General features: G+C 46.1%; 3 protein-coding genes across 3 annotated transcripts; all 3 read left to right on the plus strand.

Annotated features, from left to right (window-relative positions):
* The first annotated feature begins 14,944 nt into the window (after positions 1-14,944).
* LOC120648888 (cysteine proteinase inhibitor 5-like) lies at positions 14,945-15,643 on the plus strand. The gene has a single exon (XM_039925525.1). The coding sequence runs from the start codon at positions 14,980-14,982 to the stop codon at positions 15,358-15,360; it is 381 nt and encodes a 126-aa protein (XP_039781459.1). The 5' UTR covers positions 14,945-14,979; the 3' UTR covers positions 15,361-15,643.
* A 3,225-nt stretch (positions 15,644-18,868) lies between these two features.
* Positions 18,869-19,523, plus strand: LOC120648889. Its single transcript, XM_039925527.1, has one exon. It carries the CDS (start codon positions 18,869-18,871, stop codon positions 19,238-19,240), a length of 372 nt encoding a protein of 123 aa, XP_039781461.1. The 3' UTR covers positions 19,241-19,523.
* A 714-nt stretch (positions 19,524-20,237) lies between these two features.
* On the plus strand, positions 20,238-23,103 carry LOC120648251 (cysteine proteinase inhibitor 8-like). The gene is made up of 2 exons (XM_039924980.1): positions 20,238-20,264; positions 22,735-23,103. The coding sequence occupies exons 1-2, from the start codon at positions 20,238-20,240 to the stop codon at positions 23,101-23,103; spliced, it is 396 nt and encodes a 131-aa protein (XP_039780914.1).
* The last annotated feature ends 536 nt before the right edge of the window (positions 23,104-23,639 follow it).

Genomic DNA, 23,639 nt, shown 5'->3' on the forward strand with positions numbered 1-23,639 from the left:
GGAAGTACGCTTGGGGTGCACGCAAGGGTGCGGAGGCCCAGGGCCCACCCGCAACCCCACCACCACGGGCAGGGGGGCCAGCTCGCAGTCGCAGGCGTGACGCTTGGAATTCCTCCCCCCCCACCCCCGGCAAGGCCCGGCCCCACCCGGCGGGGGACGAGCACGCGGGCCGGAACGGCGGAGGCGGACGGGGATGACATGCGGGGCCCGGAACGGAGCAGCGGGCAGGCTCTGTGAACCCTGCTACCTAGCACTGTTTCTCCGTCGCTTTTGCCCTTACTTCCCACCCCCATAAACCATAAAACCCGTAAATAAAAAAAATGACACATCGAATATTTCGACACATGCATGAAATATTAAATAAAAAGTCTATTTACAAAATTTTGTATGGATGAGTTGTAAATCGCGAGATGAATCTAATAAGCCTACTTAATTCATAATTTGCAACAGTGATGCTACAGTAACTATCCGCTAATTATTGATTAATTATGAATTAATTAGCATCATTAGATTCGTCTCGCGATTTACAACTCTGTGTAAAAAATTTTATAAATAGATTTCATTTGGCAGTGCGAAAAATTAAACACGGCCTTTGTCCCCTCCCCCGCCGCTGCTGCTTTTCCTGCTTTCGCGCTGAAAAGCGTGCACGGGAGAGTGGATGGGGGAGAAGATCACGAGCGAGGCCGCGGCGGGGCAGTGAGTGACCAGCAAGGCCACGTACACCCGGTCTATAGGCGCTGGCGTTCAAGCCTCGCTCGCTAGCGTGCTGGGGTATGGAGCCGCGGTCTATGGACGGGGTCCAGATCGATGGGACGCCGGGCACGGCCGGGCCGGAGCTAGCGGCAGGGAGGAGGCAGGCGGGAGGGATAGGGCGTCGGCGTGGAGGGAATTGATCAGACGGGGGGCCGTGCCGTCGTCTTTCTCTGCGCACTGCGCTGCCTTCTGGAAGGTACTTGCCCGTCCGGAGCTCGCCAGATTGGCCACTTGCTGCGCTGAGCTCGGGGACAAGACGACGAGGCTGGCAGCAGGGGGCAGTCGGCATGCACGGCGAAAATGGTAGGGCCCAGCGCCGGATCAAAGATTCAGGGGCCGTTTAGTTCCAAAGGCAAAAAATTTTGGATGTCTCGTCATGTGTTTGACCAGATGTCGGGAGGGTTTTTCGGACACTAATTAAAAAACTAATTTCAGAACTCACTTGGAAACCACGAGAGGAATCTTTTGAGGCCTTTGACTGCAGCATTAGCACATATGGGTTACTGTAGCACTTATGACTAATCATGCACTAATTAGGCTTAAAAAATTCGTCTCGTCGTGTACATCCAAACTGTGTAATTAGTTTTATTATTTAATTACATTTAATGTTTCATACATGTGTTTAAAGAGAGGTAAAAAATTTTTGGTAACTAAGCGGCCCCAACGGCGAAGCAAACGGGCCAACTTGTTTCGTCAGGAGATGCGGACGAGTACTGGGGTGCCCCGTCTTGTCTGCTATCCTGGACGGTGCAGGTGCAGCGGCATGCGTGCCAGGTGCACCCACTCGACATTGGCCATCTCGGCTTGGGGGAGTACGTACATGGTCGTGCTAGCCAAATTTGGGCGCTGTTTAGTTACCACTCCATAAATTTCTTAAAAACAAAAAAAACATCAAATCGAATATTTCGACACATGTATGGAGTATTAAATGAAAATTATTTACAAAACTTTTTACATGGATGAGTTGTAAATCGTGAGACGAATCTAATGAGCCTATTTAATCCACGATTTGCAACTGTGATGCTACAGTAACCATCCACTAATTATGAATTAATCATAGATTAATTAGCATCATTAGATTCGTCTCGCGATTTACAACCCATCTGTGTAAAAAATTTTATAAATAGACTTCATTTAGTACTTCAAATTAGTAAAATTCCATCGGAAAAAAAGTTTTGCGCTCTGTCTAAACACGGCCATGGAACGTTAGCTCGGCTCGAATTCGTTGAGCTGCCAGCAGGGACCAGCTCCTTGGGCACCCCGCGGGACATGCCGGCATAGAGATCCCATCGACACGTACACTACTACACTGTAGTATGTGCTCATCATCTTCTTGCTCCTGGGTGCAGTGGGCACTGTGTGGAACTGCTGTTGGGACTTGACGCACGCTCGCTCTCTGCTGGCTTCACGGGGAACAAGTTATGTGTGCGGGGCAGGGGCATGGCCTTCATCCTCATGGGGTGCCCGGAATGGCTGCAGCCTGCAGGGTGAGAAGACGAGCACACCAAACGTAACCCAACCAAATGGGAACTACAGCAAAGAATAACAAAGAATTAGGAGTAAACCCAAAATAAAATGTCCAAGGCCACATAAAAGCATTGGGCCAGGATGGACCAAGAAGACTAGGCCCAACAAGAACATAACTCTCCTCATTACTTGCTCGTGCTTGATATACAGAAAATGCTCCTCACTTGCTTTGTTTCCCTGATCAGAGAGATGAACGCAATGTCTCAATCTTAGACGACGACGAGCAAATGTGCAGTATATCCTATAAGATGTGATGGCATTAACTTAGATGACGTGATGGAAGGTTTTCAGTGCCCAATTAAGGACTTCCCTTGCTCTTTATCTCGGTCTGCCTCTCCACATAAGACAGTTGAGAAGAGTGGATATTCAACCGTTAAGACAAAGTGGCAAATCGGCTGCCAACTTGGAAAGGAAGCTTCATCAATATAGCGGGACGTCTGAAGTTACGAAACACAGTGCTATCATCTATGCCAGTTTACTTTTTGACAGTGTTTGAACTTAAGAAGTGGGCCATTAAAAAGATAGACAAGATCAGACGGGGTTTCCTATGGAATGGTACTGCCGAGGCTAATGGAGGCCAATCTCTAGTGGCCTGGGAGAAGTGCAAAAAGCCAAAACTAAGAGGGGGGCTTGGTGTGCTGGATTTGGAGAAATTTAGTCGAGCTCTACGGCTTAGATGGTTGTGGTACAGTTGGGTGGATCCTGATCGCCCTTGGGTTAGCTCGGCTGTCCCATGCTCAGAAATTGACAAGCAATTGTTCAGGTGCTGCATGAGAGTCACGGTTGGTGATGGCCGGACAGCTTTGTTCTGGGATTCCTCTTGGGTAAATGGTCACGCTCCAAGGGATATTGCACCACACCTGTATAAGTTAGCATGGAGGAAGGGGTGCTCGCGCGGGCGCCGGTGCAGCTCGGGATGGACGCGTACGTGCGCGTGTCCACGGCTGACTCTCTCGGCGTGCTCTCCACCTTGTACCCGCCGGAGTCAGGGACGGCGCGGTCGATGGGACATTGCCCTTTCCGGTGAAGCCCGAGCTGGCGGCGGCGAGGGGATACGAGCCGGTGGTCCTACGGACGCTTGCCCAGACCAGAGCTCGCGAGGATTGTCTTCGAAGGAAGCGGCGACGACGTTCCCGCAACCCCGACCGACGAGCCCGCGGGGGTGCTCCACCGCGTTCCAGAGGAACGACGAACCTGGGCCGCCTCTGGCCTCCAACATGCCGCTGGCGGTGGCGGGGCATCCAGCTCCCGCGCGGCCGCGTCTGCCTGACTAGGACGACGGATTCCTCAGTCCTCACCCGATCTGATCATCTGAGCCGCAAGAAACTGATCCAACGGCTAGAAGTGTACGAGGGGGTGGACGGTATTTGAAATACCGTCCACCCCGGACGGTATTTGGAGTCCCGTCCTCCTGGGTCCGTCCCCGGGGATGCCGACTTGGCTCGCCGGAGAGCCGCCGCGCGCCCGGGGTTTGGTTGCCTCCCTCTCCGCGAGCACCATGAGCTCATACACCGCCGACGCCGCGGGCCGCCATCTGCCCGACCAATTACGTCGCGTCCTCGACGCCGTCTGACGACGCGACCTGCGCGCCGCGGGCCGTGCGCTCTGATGCCCGCGCAGACCCGGCGGCGCCCAAAATGCCGCTGGCGGCGGCGGCGTTGCGATGCACCCAGCGGCTCCATCCGTCAGAAGAGCACATAAGACGAGACGCTGGCTGACATTCAGGTGGAACCGCCACAGGCGGCGCAGATGGAGCAGTGGCCCCGTCAATGGCTTCGATTCTTATCGGTTCAGAAGAAGACCTCAAGCTTTAGCTCAAAGCTGATCAATCATCTCCTTCACACTTCCACCTTAATGTAAATCTGATAGGGAAAAGAAGAAAGGACGAGCAGAACCAACATTCTGACGAAATGCTGATCCAATATAATTCTGGACTGATTCGGCAGATGCCGAGATTGCTGGTGTTTTATCTGACCGACCACAGCAAGTATCAAATTAGCGCCGATGGTGAGGTCCAATAATGTACATAAGAGGACTACGGAAGTATCAATCAAGGAATCGTCATCCTCCCCAGAGGCCCAGATAAACTTCACTGCTGCTAGTAGCCGTTCTAAGCCTAGCCTTAGAGAATTCAGATAACATTTTCGATCATGTCGTGGTGCTATGACGAGGAGTCGCGTCGCGTTAGCCTTGGCCGAAAAAGGAGAATTCCAAGCTTTTCAGATCACACAAATGGCATATCAAGCGACTCTTTGAGCTAGCATTCTCCTCTTCATTCAGTGGTCTAGCGCGTCATCACTTTTGCAAGATTATCCTTGTGTGATTCAGATTCATCATTTGTCAAACCCACCTCCTGCAACTTTCCTAGCGATGAGGATTAAGGAGCATCCAGCTGACGCAGATTGTCCTCGTACTAACATTCAGCAGTTCAGATTACCAGTAGATGAACTGGATTCTGATGCCTTTTCAAAAAAAAAAAACTGGATTCTGATGACCGCATCAACATCTTTCAAATAAACACTTTCATTTCTTGGACGTGGAGCTCAAGAGTCAGGAGCTCCCTATTTGGCTCTATGAATGTCTGCAGCAGCAAACATAACGTCAAACATAAGAGGCCGCAATGCAACAAGGTGATGGAACTTTCTCTCATCCATTTAGCAGAAATATACATACAACTACGTATTGATGTTGTACAGTAGTTTTTTTAAAATCACTTTCTATCTTTTTATTCCTTATATTCAGCACTCTGCTAATCTCTATAATACTTTTTTCTATCTACTTAAATAATAGGTAGAGCACCTGCCATAAGCTGTTAAAAAAACGCTATGGTATCTTGGTCAAAGTAGCAACCACTACTTGCTCCCATCACGTAAACGTTACACATCATTTCCTCTATATACAACAGAGGGCGCGATGAGGTAGATGGCATAACATAATAAGGTACAGACGATGCAGCACGTTCCAAAAACAAGATGGGCGTCTTGGCTCTTCACGCAGGTTTACATTAAGTTTGTTAAGAAACCCTGATTAGGGTTAATAGGTTTAATACCAAAGTTGCCCTTAGAGGGCTCAAGTCTATAAATAGTAGCTCATTATACTCTATTGATATATAATTAATGACAGCACACTCCACATAAGTGCCCGTATCTCGTGTGCTTTTTGTTATGGTTTGGTATGAGAGACGAGATCCAAACTATAATCTCTCGACGACTCTTTTTGTTATGATTCAACACAGTTGTCATTACTGAAGAAAGCCGATCACTCCACACATATTGTACATGTCGCGTGCGCATGAGGACGAACCGCCCTCCGTGCCAACCACCTGACCTCAAGCTGACACACTCGAATTCAGAGAGCCAGGGCAGTGGACGCTGAAGTAGGACAAGACCGGTGGCTTGGCGATGCAGGAGGCGAGTCCAATGTGCCCGTGCCTCGCATACTGGGAAAGGTTGGCCCGTGGTGAAGCAGTTGGTGGAAGCCCAGTCAGAATTCAACCAAGTCTTTTGCAGTCAAAATCTTTGGGCATCACCGTTCCCATCCCCTCTAGAGATAAAAGCATGTTTAAGACGAGCATTTGGCTATCAGGCCATTTGCATCATCGGTAGAGATCAATTCATGCAACGGTTTAGCTTTTCATGGACTCAAGACATACTTCTTTAATTTATTATTTCAGTAGATCCACATGTCATATGCTCACGTGTGAATGGCATGGTTACTGATCGGAGAGGAGAGAATAGAAGTGACGGGACCCACATGCGAGTCTTCGAGCACGCTCTTAGCTAATTGACGAGAGCAGCAACGAGCTCGCTATCCTCTCCCTTCCACCTCACTTGACTAGCTGACATGGAAGTCGATACGACTAGGAGTTCGAGTTTCTCCCAAAGTGTATAAGCCGAGAGGTAACCCTCCACAAAATATGTTGAGTGCCTTCTTCAATCCCATCAGGATGCCGATGACATCCTTAAACCCCTCCAACTACGCCGACAACGCCTCCCCTGACCGACAAGGCATATGTCCTGATCAGATAAAGAATGACACCACAACCTCAGCCAAATCAAGGGTCGGCTATACTATGGAGGTCACGTTGTGGATATCTACCCTCCATCTATGTCCTTCTACACTTTCCACTGCTCGAAACCGCCCGTCCAATTGCGAGCATGCTGACTTGGAAGTTCAGCCCCATGTGGTCGGCTCATATGGTCGATTCATTCTCTTCTGTACCCACTTCGCTTCCGGCGAAGGCGTCGATGAATAATTCATTTACAAGGGCGATCAGAAGTTTCCGTCCTCGGAAAGCATCCTACTCCCCGATAATGTTAGGCTGTTGCACTGGGCTAGCGAGTTTGAACCGTACCCCACGGTGACTTGGAGGAACATTATCTTTTGATCGCCCTACCAGCTTCACATCTTATCGTCTGAGGACAGCACATGGGGGACTAATTAAGAAACTCCTCGGTCCATGGCTGACAGCCATCCATAGTCCATGCCCTGGATGTTATGCAATTGTACCTGAGAAGGTTTTCATGGTCCATTATAGGGTGCTATGTGGGTATATCTTGTGCAAGGCATTCTAGTGCGCGACATACTTCAAAAACCCTCATCTGCACTACATCCCATTGCCCAACCTCTTACTTCTCTATGGACCTAGCGCCGAGTGTTTTCAGTATCTCTATGCCGAGTGCTTTCAGGATCTCTATGTTCACTTTTCTTGAGATGGAACACTGCGTGATCACAAAAGTGATTAGAGATGTTCCTACTGAACAATCTTTTGACCCCCGCCATAAGGATGTACTTTTCAATTTAAAGTAGATAAAGCTAAGGAAGGAAAAAAAATGTGGATTTCAAGCTCAAAATGCTACTCTCAATGAATGGTTAGAGTGCCACGATATGGATTAGGTATTTAATGTCCAACTATTGGCACCGAGGTTGCACTTTTGATTATGATATTTTGGTTGACAACTTAGTGTATTCGATGTTGCTACCTGGCCAAAGTAACATCTCTAATGGGAGCTTGGCATTCTAGAGCATGTTTTGCTCTCTATCTAAGTCTACCAAAATAAAATAACTTGAGCACTATTGAATCCCTATTTATGATTGTAGCATTGATTATGGGTTTATTTGTCGGTTTTTTTAGTCATTAAAGTCTCAGCAAGCTAGATCATATAGTCGTGGAGCTCTTTAAAAAGTCAAATAATAAGGTTGTAGGTACCTTTTATCATATCTCTCTCTTTGTATTACAAAATGCTCCAGCTAGTTAAGCTTCTCTTGCTTATGTCCTTAGACTCACACTACACCGTGAGACCTTAACTTAGACAAAAATTGGAGACCAACTCTATACAAGAGAACTCAACTTTTTATTGATTATAACTTAATGTACAACACAAGACACTTGCATTATTTATGTGGCTACTCTATCATGACACAACTACATTACATGACTAACATGTCACCTCCCACTTATAGCTCTTATGCCATGGTGTAATAAGAGGGGAGGGGAGCACCTCTATTTATAGGTACTCATGGGTTTTGTAGTGTGCCATGTGGCAACTTCCACACTCTTCTTTACAAATATATCTAATTCTAGAATTTTCTTCATCCTTATTCAACTATATAAAATATCTAAATTTAGAGAATTCTTGCCTTGCTATGGAGCATAAACGCGGAGGGATAAACAGAGAAGGATAAACATAGAAGGATAATTGAATCACCATCATCTAGCAATGACTCATCATGTGATGATAAGGATGATTCGGGAAGGATAAACAAGGAGGGATTAACCTAGAAGGATAAACGAGAAAGGCTAATCGGGCTCAACAAGAAAGGCTAAGGGGCAAGGCTCAAACTCAAAATCATAAACCGGGCCGCCGCCGCCGCAGTTGCAGCGACCGGTGGCGTGGTGTCCGGGTCCTGCCGCACCGTCCCGCGGCGCGAAGTCTGCTGGTGCCGGTGTCCACAGGGCCTTAAAGGCGGATCCGGCGTACCGCGACACCAAGGCCCTGGTGGCCGGAGAGGAGGCAGCCAATGTGCGGTCCCCGTGGTCGGTGCTCGTTGCCATGAGCCCGCCAATCTCGCCGACGATGTCCCTTCCGTCGTCATCCCCGCTGCCATGCCCGCCTCCGGCGACTGCGGCCCTAGCCCCGCCAACGGAACCGCCTCGCCACAGCACCGAGCACGGTACAGGTAGCATGCCGGCTGGCCCACCGAAGATTTAGTGGCGGTGGCGCGGGCCTCCTCGTGCCCAGCGGGCTCCCAAAGGCGAAGCGCGGCGAAGCGTCATGAAGCCTCGGCTGCTGTTCGACCTAGCTTCTAAGCGCACGACTCTAATGATCCGCCACCTACCTAATGATTTCACATGAGTCTGTGCCTTGCCACTGTCAGCCATGCTCCACACCGTTGTTCCAAATCCTGGGCTAGATCCTGGAGGGAATGGTTGAGTGGGCCTAGTTGGCTGGCCTGGGGAGGTGGGGAACTTGCAAGCAACTTTCTAGCTCTGTACCAAATTCAAAATTGGGCTAAATTAAAGTCTTACAAGTATAAAATTGTGTTTTTCTTCGGGCGATGGTGCCTATGTGTGCCCAAGTGAGGGAAAAGAGCTGTGTATAAAGTATAAACTCTTTTCCTACCTTAATTGAAAGCAACAGCTCCTACCACTTCTTAATAATTAAATAGGAAAAGCACCACGTTGCAAACAGATACATCTGCCAAAAACAACAACATCCATTTAAAAGCAACATCGGGATGTTATTTGTGCTGAATACGAAAGCTTGATCAGTACTTCCAATAAAGTTGGCTTATTGGAAATAATGCAGTTCCTGGATAACTTTTCTGGTATGTCATTCATGGTAAGTATATTGGCCCTCACCCGCATTTTAACATACTATGAAAACGTTGTCCATGACCTCAGTTCTAGAATACTAGTACCTTGTATTCCACACACACAAAAAAACACGGCAGAGTTCCCGAAGATATGCAATAAGATGGGCTTGAAATAAAGATGAGTGGCTAACCTGTTGTATGGACTGACGATGTGGTGCTGTGAATTTGGTTTAAATGTCGAAGGATAATCGGGGCATCCGGCTAAAGAAGGTTAAGGTCCAAGGCTCAAACTCGAAAAGATAAACGAGTAGGGACAAACAGAGAAGGATAATTGGGCCTATGTCTACTGTTGATTGTTCTTTTTAGGTTTATCCCCAGACGTTTATCCTTCGACGTCTACCCTTGTATCGTTTAGGGCAGAAGTAGATGCTCTGGGTTTAACCTTTTTAGGTTTAGGGGAGAAGCAGATGCTCTGGGTTTAACCTTTTTAGGTTTAGGGGAGAAGCAAAAACCGGCCGGGCAAAAGAAGCAGGACGGGCGCCGGACGGGAGAGGGGGGAAGCAGAAGCGCGCCGACCAATGCTGCGAGTCGTCCAAAAAATTACATTTATATATATTTCGAACGGCCGTCCGTTCGTCTCCTCACCAGCTCACCCAATGTTCGAACTGCCACCCGCCGATCCGCGATGCGTCGTCTCCTCACCGGCTCACCGAAATTTCGAACTGCCATCCGCGATGCCTTTTTTCCTCCGCCGAGGACACCAACGCCCTGTGGAGAACCGTCGTGCCCATGATCTTCTCCACTAGCACCTCCGGCGCTCCGTGCCACGACGCATAAGGCTCTTCCCCGAGCGCACGGGAGGCTGCGAACCCTACTGCATCATCACTTTGGTAAGTCTGCATATACTCTTTCTTGGGCTGGAATTTCCGTTTCCAATCCTATGGCAGCCAGATAACTATTATAGGGGATAAACATAGGAGATAGGTAATCGAGGATTGATATATTCGGGGAAGGATAAACGATCATGGGCTGGAATTTCCGATTCCAATCCTAGGGATTCTAGGGGATAAAAATAGGGGAAGGGTAATCGAGGATTAATAAATTTGGGATTGCAAAATGCTCCAGCTAGTTAAGCTTCTCTTGCTTATGTCCTTAGACCCACACTACACCATGAGACCTTAACTTAGACCAAACCAACTCTATAAAAGAGAAGTCAACTTTTTATTCATTATAACTTGATACAACACAAGAATCTTGCATTATTTATGTGGCTACCCTATCATGACACAATTACATTACATGATTACCATGTCACCTCCTACTTGATAGCTCTTATGCAGGGGATGGGAGCACCTCTATTTATAGGTGCGGCTTTTGTAGTGTTGCCATGTGATAACTTCGACACTCTTCTTTACAAAATATCTAATTCTAGAATTTTCGTCATCCTTATCCAACTATATAAAATATCTAATTTTAGAGAATTATTGCCTTGCCATGGAGCATGCCAACTCCTCTCTCTTAGCTATTTCTAAATTTTTGTAGAATTTTATTGAGTACGCATTGTTATTTTTAATATCAACCATTGCCCAAAATGGAGCTTAGAGTGCTCCGCGGAATGTTCTTATATTGGCTCACATGTCCATCCTGATCAAAACAATATGCTATGTGCTATCCTTTTTTCCTACACGCCATACAACAAGGTGACTAGAATGTGCGGCCATTTCCTGCCTCCGCAGGTTAACTTCACTAGATGGGAGGGGGTCAGTTTTTCATATCTGACAGCAACATTAATCAGAATGTGCCACACCAGCAGCAGCAGCTGCAGTGCTTCAACAAGTGGGCTGGCCCATGCAATCCTGTGTATGCATCGTTTGCCCCTGGCCCTAACGTGCATAGCTACAGCAATTACCAATCTCTGTGGCAGCAGCCACCACTGTTTGGGCAGCAGACGCTACCTAGCTTGGCATTTGGACCTCATGACTCATGGGGTTCGTGAAGATTATGATATGTTGCTTTGTCCACATTTGAACTTCGGCTTTAGAAAATACAATCAGAAATGCTAAGAAATAGACGCCCGATAGGGAAGAAAATTGGACGCTAGCTCCGACGTATGTTTCGCTAGTTGATCTTCCATGTTGCTACTATTATTTCCTCATATTTCACGGTGAATGTTGCATGAAACATGGTGTTCGTGTTGCGACGGAAATTTTCATATCCGAGAATCAAACGACTTAATTAGTTTTTTTACATGTTGTCCAATGTTGCACCTGTATATTTTTGATGTTATAGATGTCTTGTTTCGATGTTGCAGCGGAGTGTCCGATGAGACTTCCCATCAGACGTCTGGGCGCTAGCAAGTCCGAAATACAATCTCTATTAAAGTAAAAATTTACTTCTGCAAGGATATATATACTCTTACTAGTAGCCGTGTAATGTGCTATAATGTCCTTGTGTTGTACTATGATTAGAAGTATCATGGGTGCCTGAAAGGAAAGCAACGAGAGTTGCTCACTCGCTGTAGAATTGAGTCGATGAACGACGTTGGATACCAATCCACTGAATCCCGCGTAGACTGTCGCCTCTCGCTGTATAGTTTTTTTTCGTTTTTTCTACTATTTACTAGAACACATGGCTGCAACTGACCAAAGTTTGCCAGTGATCTTGGATTGCCGACTGCCGTGGTCGCGTTGCTGCGATCCGCGATGTCAGAATTTTGGGCCGTATCAGGGTATAAACTGGTGGGCTTCGTCATATTCTCCGTGGCAGACCGAGCCGAATCATTTTCGCATTTTTCTTTTGCTCGACGGCATCAATCAATCTACTCGCGGCCTGGCCCATGTCATTAAATAGCACGAACGGATCATAATCATCATCATGGAATTCTCTTCCAAAAAAAGAAAATGTAAATTTTTGCCACTATTTTACGCCACAATGTGTCTTTATATAATGCCAAGCAAAGTAACGCAGTTGTACTGAGAAACTAAGATTACCGTCGCACACAAAGTCGCAAACCTTCCTTCCCGACATTTCACTCCTCGCAGAATCGCATTTGTGCTATAAATAGCCATCTCGCTAGGCCAACAAATCACCTCTGGCGTAAACACACACACACCCCCCAACCGCTCGCGGGAGCGAGTAAATTTTTGTAGCTTTGCTAGTAGTTTTAACTAGCTAGCTATTCACCACACCGTAGCTTACTTCTATCTATCACCACCCAAAAAAACGAGAAAAAAAAATGAGGTCACTCGCCGCCGTCCTCTTCGTCGTCCTCGCCACATCAGTAGCCGCCGGCGCGGCGTCGTCCGCGAGGTCCGTGGATCCACCGGGCGCCGACAAGCCGACGGGAACCCACCCGCCCCAGATCGCGCGCTTCGCCGTGCTGGTGTACAGCATGAACCGGGACGCCAAGCTCAAGTACGTCGGCGTGTCCGGCAGCGACGTGCGCCCCCACCAGGGCGGCATGAGGTACAAGATGGTGGTCACGGCGGCGGACGCCGGCGGCGCCACCGCGCGGTACCAGGTGCTGGTTTGGGGGATCCCTGGGACGTACCAGTGGATGCTTTTGGGGTTCAAGAAAATCAAAATCAACTGATCTCGCGATCACCAAGCAGTACACATGCCTGCGTCGCGAAATCTTGCAAGTATATATAAAGCGCTAGCCTATATATATGTATGTAGGCAACGTATGCTAGAGAAAGAAAATAATAATGTGTCTACGTTCATGGAAAGGGAGGACTACACTATCTTATCGTTGTTTAAACATGTTACTACGTGTATGCCAAATGAGGCCAGCTAATTAATAAGGAAAAAAAATTATTTACAATTATTGATAATGTCTATATATACTTTGTTCATCTCTACCTGTACCAGAGTTTCAACATTTGGCTACGAGTGGCCAACAGTTTGCATTTTTAACTTTTTTTTAGTGACCTATGACCATTTTTATAGCATAGTTTTTCTGTTTCCTTGACAGTGTGATAACAATCTCATTTCGCATAATACCTAGATACTTCATAATATTACATGTTGTTGGTTACTTGATTACAAAATATTTTTTTTGAAGAAATACAAAATAAAATTTGTCATCGACATTTAGTCCTGTACTGTACACACATTAATTATATTATGGTGTCCAATCTGCGCACTCAAAATTTCTTACTTTTTGTTGGCTTACAGAGCCAACATTGTGATCTGAACGATAAGTGGCAGGTCACACCGCCTGAAGGCTCAAGAACATGCTGGCTACAAAATGTAGGACCTCAAGTGGCACAATTTAGAAAGTCATAAACACATTTTAGGCAGAGTCAACGACTCGGATGGCTTCGCCGAACAAATTTAAAAACTGCCCATGCACTTGACTCTACTGTACTGTATATATTTCTGAAATAGCATGCTAGTGTATTATCAGGAACGAAGTTGAAAAAAGAGGCCCAAATCTGCCTATAGAAACTTGTTCAGGTCATGGTTTTCAGAGCGAATACGATCAGTATAGAAACATGCATGTATCCGTTTAATACACTAAGGTTGCATAGATACTATACTAAAACAACTTGTTTAAAAGAAGTCAACGACATGCAAAAAACTAGGACCTATATATATTCGCATCAGCTAACATGAAGAAACTATATTGAGGCACCACTGTTCCGTTTACACACAACAACATCGATTGCATCCAGCTGTTGCACGCTTAATAATGAACTTGTTGGTCACTCTAGTCGTGTGGTACTACTGTTAATTGCCATGCATATAGTACATGCGACTAGCTATGAGAGACTACCACAATAATGCCACTAGGCGTGTTGGTTAGTTGCCTTACAAGAGACTAGAGAAGATTCATGATCACTACTAGACGTTCATCTTGGGAGATCTCAGATCGATCTCCAAGATAGCTATAGCTTGCTTAACCGCAATGCACACGAAAGAAAGAAAAAACAAAAGGGAATAAGTACGTACGTACATTTATGGATATCCCAAGACGCAAAGGGAAGATGCAAAGATCACACATGATCTTCATGGAAGTTCCCAAGCTCGTTTTTTTTTTGGGGCGCCTAGCATTCTTTACTCCTCATCTGGTCACTTGTAAGCAAAAGAAAACTATATTTGTGGTTGAGAAACCCACAAGTAAAGTGCATTCCGAGATAAAGACAAAACACTGCTGAGTTGACTCAGCTAGGAATCCCAACTTGTATTAGCAACTTGCATGCCTGAACGCGTCTAGATGGCTGTAAACTTGTAATCATGGTCGGCATCGAAGAAGTTCCAAGATTTCTAGGTCAAATAGCTGTCTCTTCCCTCGTCCAGTACAATTTTACAAACGGTAAGCAAGGTCAGAGGCCCTTTCCAGGTGGGTGTGCATTGGCATAGCTAAAGAATTGAGATTGCCGCCACTAAAAAAATGAGTTGCAAGTAGCAGAAGAGTTCACAACCATCTATGCATGCATCTCATGCTGACTCTAAATTGACTCCGATCCGAGACTCTGACTCTCGCCACGAAGGGTGGACTCTGCAGGGTTCTCAACCCGACACCACCACGAGAGCACGTAAAAAATAATGATCGAAACAGATGCCACCTTCCTGCAAGCAACTCGACCTCACCGCCCTCGCGATCTCGAGGCCTCGTCAAGTCGGCCGTGCGCTCTCTCATGCTGAATCATGCATGCATGCATGATGGCAGCATGGGTGCGTTCGTCACCCTAGCTGGACCTTGCAGATAGTTGTAAACTTTCTCTGTAGCAGCAGGCGGCGAGCGTCGGCACTCGCTTCAGATGGACGCGTCGCCTTACACTTTCCCCCCGCTATAAAGGTCACCTGCTCCTCGCCATGCATGGCAAGCTAAGGTTGACCAAGCAGTTGCAGCTCACAGTGCTAAGCGCCTAATAAGCCATGACGAGGTCGGTGCTCCCGCTGCTCGTGGCCGCCCTCGTCGCCGTCGCCGCCCTCTCGGCGGCGGGGGCGGACGCCGCCTGGACGCCGATCGGCAACCCGAGGAGCCTGGTGATCAGGCAGATCGGCAACTTCGCCGTGATCGTCTACAGCCACGCAGACCCCCGCAAGCTCCGGCCCCTGGCGCTGGTCGACGTCGTGCGCGGCGAGACTCAGCCGGCGGGCTCGGGCGTCACCGACTACCGCCTCGTGCTCAACGTGAGGAACACCGCCACCGGGAGCACGGGCCTCTACCAGTGCGTCGTGCGGGGCAAGCCCGGCTCGCGCGCCACCACGTGGGAGCTCCACAGCTTCGTGCAATACAAGCAGGCGGCGGTCTAGCTATATATAGCACATCCATCAGTTGTCGACGGCAAAGCCACTCCCTTTCAAGCATCGATCGTTTAGGGGCCACTGCCTACCACCAGTGACGATGTACGTGTGTGCTTTTCTTGCCTTATTAGGAATAAGAATAAGATGTCTCTCTTCCTAAAGTAGTACACCAGCAGAGAGAGAGACGACTGTGTTTTTGCATTGTTACGATCAATATGATCTGTGAACTAAAGGAGTTTAATTTTTGTATCTCCGCCGTATCATGCATGCATGCTATGTTTTACTTCAGATAAAAAAAAAAGAAAGTTCAGCTCCCATCAGTGGTATTGCCTCACTATCTGGTATCTGCAATGCGTGCATTGAGAGCGATCAATAATGGTATTCAAGAAAAAAATGTGTTCCGATCGAATGTGTACAACTAGCTACATGCTAACTGCTAAGGATTCTAGTTTTTTTTTTGTGGAGGTACTTTAAGTTTTGTATCTGCTTGCAGCAAAGCCATCGGCACACTGTACCGCAAGCTAGCTGTATTTTTGTCTAGGGAACGTATCAGGTGCAAACCAACCTCTCCATACAAACTATGAAAACTTTAATCTGAGTCAATGGATCAACATCCAAGAGGTATGGGGGATTGGGTAATTTTACAATCTAGACCCGCCCTTGGATTGAGTAATCACACTTTTGCAAATCCCCCCTCCAACCTCTCTGCGCCCCTCCCCTTGGATGTTGATCTGATGGCTCAGATTGAAGTTTCCATAGTTTGTACGGAGAGGTTAGTTTGCACCAGATATGTTTCCTTTTGTCTAATAGCTACTCCCTCCGTTTCAAAATGTAGGTCGTTTTGGCTTTTCTAAGATCTAAAAAAGCCAAAATGACCTACATTTTGGAACGAATGGAGTACTATTTTTAAAAGTGCTACTACTAATAAACAGTGGACACTAACTTGCTTGTATATATCATAATATGGCGTTGACTCCACATGATTGTATACTGTGGGTTTAGAGGGTTGCACGTACTGTAATGAGTGTACTGCGGGTTTAGAGGGTTTTGCTAGCTAACAAAATGTTGGATCAGTGATAGATATGCTTTTGGCGTGGGTGGGTGGTGTCTACGAATGATATGATCAGGTTTAGGTGGATGGTCTCAATAACTTTGGGTCGGTTCCAGAAATTTTGTGTATCTCCAAATAAATTAAATAATAAATATATATAGTTGAGTGATGCGTGAACTCCGGCAATGCAAGGTACTCGCTCTCTACTCTTTACGTCCTTTTGTACTCTTCGTGAGGCTAGCAAGAGAGCTGATCGAAGCTTTTATTTCAATGGCGATCTCGAGGTGCCGTGCGAACTTGCACCCAACACAACACCCAACGCGCGCGATGAAATTAAGGAAGACGGCTAGGTACGGACGTACGGTGCTGCTTGCTGTGCTAGTGATCAAAGTTGGATCGGAGCAGTGCCAGCTCATCTCGTCGCACGTAGTAGTACTGCCTCATGCAAGTTGGCGTTTACGTGTTCGGATACCGATTTGCATGGCGTACGTTTGGATGATTTGGCCACGCGCAGTTGCTACTGCACTTGATCGTATTCAGATCCAAGTGCTAATAGATGAAAATATTTAATTTTAGGGTCAGTTGGATCCATGCCACTACAACTTCTTGAAATTGGATTTCATGTTGAAATACATGCCATTGAGTGGCATGATTTTGAACATGAAACCCAATTTCACGGAGTTGTGGTGGCATGAATCGAATTTTCCCTTAATTTTAATATTAGTTCATCCAAGAGTGCTAACAGCCCCGGCCGGCTGCATGCATGCATGAGGCTGGGTAGTGCGCGCGCCGGTGGGACCGTTGATCATCCGAGATCCCACCATGGAATACAAAATCGCTCGATAATCGTGATTATCGGTGAAATTTACCGTTACCGATGTTGACTGATAAACGTTATCAATTGATTTTTCGATGGATTTCAATCCAAATTTCAAAAATTCAAAAAAATTTATAACTAGTGTGGAAAAAATTATATAAAAAACTAGAGCCTCTCTATAGTCTAGAATGATGTCACATATTGAAAACAACCACCGTTTGCTTAGACAAAAAAATGTTTCCAATACTAAAGCCTGATAATTGATGCAAATCCATCGATAATCAATGCAAATCAGTTGATATTCAACAATTTTGGTTGATTTTCTATTTCCTTTCACCAACTTGACCAAATATGCATGGGGTATTTACTATATTGTTGTATATTATGCTACAAATGGATGGTTATACTGATAATTTGCAATGTAGACTAGTGTTAAATATTAGTGGTGGGAAGAAAGACTTCAATGTTGACTTGTTGTTAAATCGGTTAGGATACAATAGGCTTCAATGTTGACTATAATATGTATGCTTATACTAAAAAAAACTATGTCTAAATGTCTAATTGGTTTACATAATTATTATATAAAAAAGTGTCATTTATGAAAAATGGATGTTTTAAGTGTCTTTCTGTATGAATTATGGATGTGGTCATATGAGTCTGTTACCAATTTGCATAAAACTTGTGTCAATTTATGCTAATATGGACAATGTGGTTTGTATGGACTATGTACTTTTTTGTATTTATGTGCAATTTCATTTGGTGTATGTCTATTTGTGTGGTTTGCATAATTATACATAACATGGATATATGTAATATGTATCTATAGTTTATTCAATTTATGTCCAAAATATATGTACATGTTTATTTCTAATGCAATTCTATCGTAAGCTATGTATGTATGTATAATTTACCTTATAAAATACCATACATAACAAACCAAATAAAAATACTATAAAAATTTCTATTTTCCATCTGCTAAATAGATTTCTCAGCCGAATTTTCGATAAATCGACCGATTTGCATCGATTATCAATGATAAATCATTGATTATCGATATTTGAATTTGATCTTCCTTATCAGTCGATTTTAGCGATATTTCACCGATTTTCAATCGATTATCGATACCGGAGGGCACTGATAAACCATGTATCAGTGATAACGTAAACCCTGGATCCCACACGGCGCACGAGAGGGTCCGGGATGATAAGCTACTTGTTGCTATAGCTGGCAACAGCAGATCCGAGAAAAGCCGGAGCGCCGCCGATCGACGGCCGGCCGGCCACCCAGCCCAGCACCCAACGTACGTACCTTTCCAGCCTCTCTACTCTACGCCCGCCACAAAATAATTAAATTAAACTAAATCAATTCGATTCACGTTCCGGTAAGTAGTGCCTGACACCGTACGAAACCTCTTGACCTCCTCGTCGAAGAACTAGCCACGGCACGCGTGCTGATCATCACGGTCTCATGCTGCATGCATCCACCGATCGACGTGGCTCGATCTATCAGCAGCATACAACGTCAGGTGGACGCACACAGCGATACCCTTTTTCCTGCCCTATAAATCTCTCGCATAGCCACAATGCTGTCAGGTGTCAGTGTCACGGCCATACAACGATAACCAGTAGCCAATTACAGCAAGACACACCATGAGCTGGAGGTCGCCGCCGCTCGGGGTCGTCGCGCTCCTGCTGCTGGCCGCGGCGTCCACGCTCCCGGCGCCGTCGCGCGCCGAGTGGGCGGCCGTCCCGGACGTGAACGACCTGGTGATCAGGCAGGTGGGGCAGTTCGCCGTGCTGGTGTACGGCCTGGCGCACCGCAAGGACCTGGCGTTCCTGGGCGTGGTGCGCGCCCAGACGCAGGAGGCCGTCGGCGGCGGCACCAACTATCGCCTCGTCGTGGCGGCGGCCAAGCCCGGCGACGACGGGAGGCCCGCCCAGTACGACTGCCTGGTGTGGGGAGTGCCCGGCTCGCGCTCCGACACCTGGAAGCTCCGCAGGTTCAGGAAGATCCAGAGCTAGCTATATATAGCGGGCAGATGATCTCAATCTCACCACCCGTCCCCTCAAGCAGCTAGAGTAGTAGTAAGTAACTCTATTTAAGGATCACATATATGCCGCAGCTGGCGTATTTTACGATAACCAAACATTTTCTGCCATGTAAGCGTCAGTAATAAGGTTCTTATTATATCAAAATAGTCAAACTTCAAGGCTTGTTCTCCTTGTTTTAGCAGGAGTCATCATGGCCGTACTATCATGTATGATTACCATTGATAAGCAAGTGAATACAATTATTAATGTCCAAGTATATAAGCATGTGAACTATCGTTTGTATCTAGCAGAAATATAATCTTCTCTACCAGTTGTGCCAAAAGCTTTGTAATATGCTCATTTCGCCAAGCACAAATGCTCCCTACAGTTGCGGAATTCTGAGCGGATTTTCAGATGGGCTTTTCTGGCACTGTTTAAACAGGGGCCGCATTGAAGTTGGACTTGCTGAAAGGCCAAGGAGATGCTTTAAAATAGCAGTTGTTACTGAGCCTATCAGCCTACGCACCGGAGTTGTCTCACTTTTCTTTTCCCAATTGAGAACCTCGTTGGTTTTTTTTTTTTGACAATTTTGAGGACCATGACTCTCTTCCGGCTAGTAGTACTAGTGGGAAACAATATATCAATACCCTATAGGAACTTCGAACGGCATGCGCACTGCACTTAGAACAGAATCAGCTGCAACCTGCAATACGACCCACAAGTACACGCGATCAATAAACATGCGATCATCGTTACTGCACGCGCGCTTCGATTTTTCTAGATGATATTTCGAGAAGTATCTCTCATGCATTGATTCTATCCAAGAAAGAGGTGAGTGAAACCAGAACTGTTTTTTTTTTTGACACAGATGCATATTTTCATTAAACATTAGGTTTAGGCAAATCTCCTGATACAAGATGAGCAACAAACTCAGGGGCCTGGCTCCAAAGCATAACTGAGCCAGAGCCCAAAACACACGCTGACTACAATGGTCTCCAGCTTACAGCACAACTGGGTATGAAACCAGAACTGAATTGGTCAAACGAACACTTGGGCGAAATCGCATCTTGGGCCAGCGAAAGAAGACTCATTAGATCCAGGCCGAAATCGCATCTGTATATCGGCCATTTGAACATGCAGACACTCGACATCTCGACCCAACTTGGAAAAAGCCCGATTCACATGGGACACGCCCCAACTTCCCGGCGAAAGTGACGATGATGAGTGTGAACTAACTTGGAAAAAGCGAGATCCAGATAAGCAGAAACAAAGGCCTACGTGTGCTGGTTCGTGAGGTTCATTCACCCAGGAGTTTTACCATGTTCATCATAAGGTCCGAGTCCTGAGACCTGACTTCCGAAAGCCGGCCGGCCGGAGCAAATAACGTAATGATATACGGAGTAACAGTTAATTTGATTGGTCGAAGACTCGTAGTAGCTGTGCCGACAACACTCGTAGTATGATATGACTGCAGCAGCTGTTAAATAATTTCGTTAAGCATAGCTCATTTATAGAAGCGGCTCGGGGTTTGAACAACATGCACTGTATCTAAACACAATCAGCCATCCGGAAGTACACGTACTAGATCTCTAGTCTCTAGATGTGTGCTGCAAAATGTACACGTACACATCGAATGTGTTTAAATAAATGTTGGTAAACGCAGACTGTATATTATTAAGTGTATGCGACTGATTGCTCCCATACTCGTATGATCTACATATAATATGTAGTCCATCAATAAAAAAATTACCAAGTAACTTGGAGATGGCACGGCCTAAAATATATACATAACGAGTAATAATTTGATTCCTTTAATTTAATTTCAAGACAAATCTATACAAGCTTACCATTTTTCGCGTTCCGAAGCCAATCTTTGAAAAAAGTTTATTGTCGTAACTTTACAGAAAAAGGAAAAAAAGCATGGCAGTGTGCATTTCCGAAAAAAGAAAAGACGGGTCGTCGGCCTCCAGGAGCAAGTCGTCTCCCATTATTATTTTGACCTAGCCGGCCAGGCACGCAAGTACTACTATATGTTGATTTTCGAACATATAAACGAGCGTGCTGGAGATGCTATATGTCGGTACGCACCTCGTACTACTGACACGTGGCGACCTCCCTGGCCCCTGAAGGGGTATAAATAGGCCGCACCAGGCACAGCTTTTCTACCACCAATTGCAAGTCTCTCTATTTCTCACTAGAACATTGCGCGGCGTTGCCGCGCAAAAATATGCCCTCCAGTTCAGGTTTATTTTAAAAAAATTGAACTGCAAAAAGTTCGGGGGGTTTCGTAAAATTGGTAGACTGCGGGGGTTATTTGTTAAATTTGGCGTCGACGGACTACCGGTCGATTACTGAAAAGTTCAAGGGGTTTTTCATAAAATTGATGGACTTCATAATTATTTTAACAAAGTCCAGGGTTTTTTTTACAAAATTCACTAAAAGTTCAGGTTTTTTTGTAAAGTAATGTTCCACAAAGTCCGAGGGGTTTTCCGTTAAATTGATGGACTCCGTATTCATTTTAACAAAGTTTGGGGTTTTTTTGCAAAATTTACGTCCCTATCTATTCATGACCGTCGGATCGCGATCCGACGGCCGATATTTTCGAAGCTGACGTGGATGGCCTCCCTGGCCACGAGCGCGACGCGCTTTCAGTGATAAAAGAGCCCTCCAGTTCAGGTTTATTTTAAAAAATTGAACTGCAAAAAGTTCGGGGGGTTTCGTAAAATTGGTAGACTGCGGGGGTTATTTGTTAAATTTGGCGTCAATGGACTACCGGTCGATTACTGAAAAGTTCAAGGGGTTTTTCATAAAATTGATGGACTTCATAATTTTTTTAACAAAGTCCAGGGTTTTTTTTTACAAAATTCACTAAAAGTTCAGGTTTTTTTAAAGTAAGGTTCCACAAAGTCCGAGGGGTTTTCCGTTAAATTGATGGACTCCGTATTCATTTTAGCAAAGTTTGGGGTTTTTTTAGCAAAATTTACGTCCCTATCTATTCATGACCGTCGGATCGCGATTCGACGGCCGATATTTTCGGAGCATTACTGAAAAGTTCAAGGGATTTTTCATAAAATTGATGGACTTCATAATTTTTTTAACAAAGTCCAGGGTTTTTTTTACAAAATTCACTAAAAGTTCAGGTTTTTTTGTAAAGTAAGGTTCCACAAAGTCCGAGGGGTTTTCCATTAAATTAATGGACTCCGTATTCATTTTAGCAAAGTTTGGGGTTTTTTTTGCAAAATTTACGTCCCTATCTATTCATGACCGTCGGATCGCGATCCGACGGCCGATATTTTCGGAGCTGACGTGGATGGCCTCCCTGGCCACGAGCGCGACGCGCTTTCAGTGATAAAAGATAGGAGCACGCTCCGCCAGCGACTAGAACAGGCACTGTGCACATACTGTGGTACACACGTCGTCTCGATCACAAACCACAAGAGCAAGCAAGCAAGAGCCACTGATCGACCTTGCATTGCCAACATGAGGCCATCGCTTCTGCTGATCTGCTCGCTCCTCTCCTGCTCGCCACCTTCCTAGCCGCTACCGCCGACGCCCAAAACTCCACGGCGCCGCCGCCACCGGCGTCCAACTGGACGGCCGTGGCGGACGTGAACGACCCGACGATCCAGCAGGTGGCGCAGTTCGCCGTGCGCATCTACGCGCTGAGCACGAAGCAGCTGAGGATGCAGCTGCTGGGCGTCGTCAGCGGCGAGACCCAGCCGTACGACGGCGGGTACAACTACCGGCTGGTCGTCAGGGTGTCCGGCGGCAAGAACACGCAGTACGACGCCTTCGTCTGGGGCATCCTGGGCACCATGTCGTGGAAGCTCTGGTCCTTCACGCCCACGCTCTGATCGTCCAAGCAAAGAGCGAAGCACATCATGCATGGCGTGCGTGCTACATGCACACACGTGCAGTGCTTGCATGTATTTTAATTTCATCGAAATAAGGTCTAGCTGGTCTTGCTCATCGATCAGCTGCAGCATAGACGTACGATAGATGTTGTTACTCGTTTGATATTTGCATCAGTGTAAGTTGTTGTTTCAAGATATATACTTATTACATCGTCATGTATGATGTATGATGTGCTCCCTTCGTCCTAAATTAAATTAATATTAGTCATTTTGGTTTTTGTACGTGCGTAGTTTATGTTATGCATCTAGATATATGTTATATCTTATACGAGTATATAGCAAAATTCATATATCTAGAAACAACAAAACGACTAATAATTTTGGACGGAGGGAATGCCTGTTTGTTATATTTCATTCTTTGTCACATGTGACAATGTTTTGTGAATTGTGGTATCCCATTCAGGTTTGGAATGACCTACGTTGTCACGTTAGCAAAATTTGCCCCAATAAATGCACCCCTGGGCCGGGAGTAAGCG

Source organism: Panicum virgatum, chromosome 9K (genome assembly GCF_016808335.1).
Source record: "Panicum virgatum strain AP13 chromosome 9K, P.virgatum_v5, whole genome shotgun sequence".
NCBI classification, from domain to species: Eukaryota; Viridiplantae; Streptophyta; class Magnoliopsida; order Poales; family Poaceae; genus Panicum; species Panicum virgatum.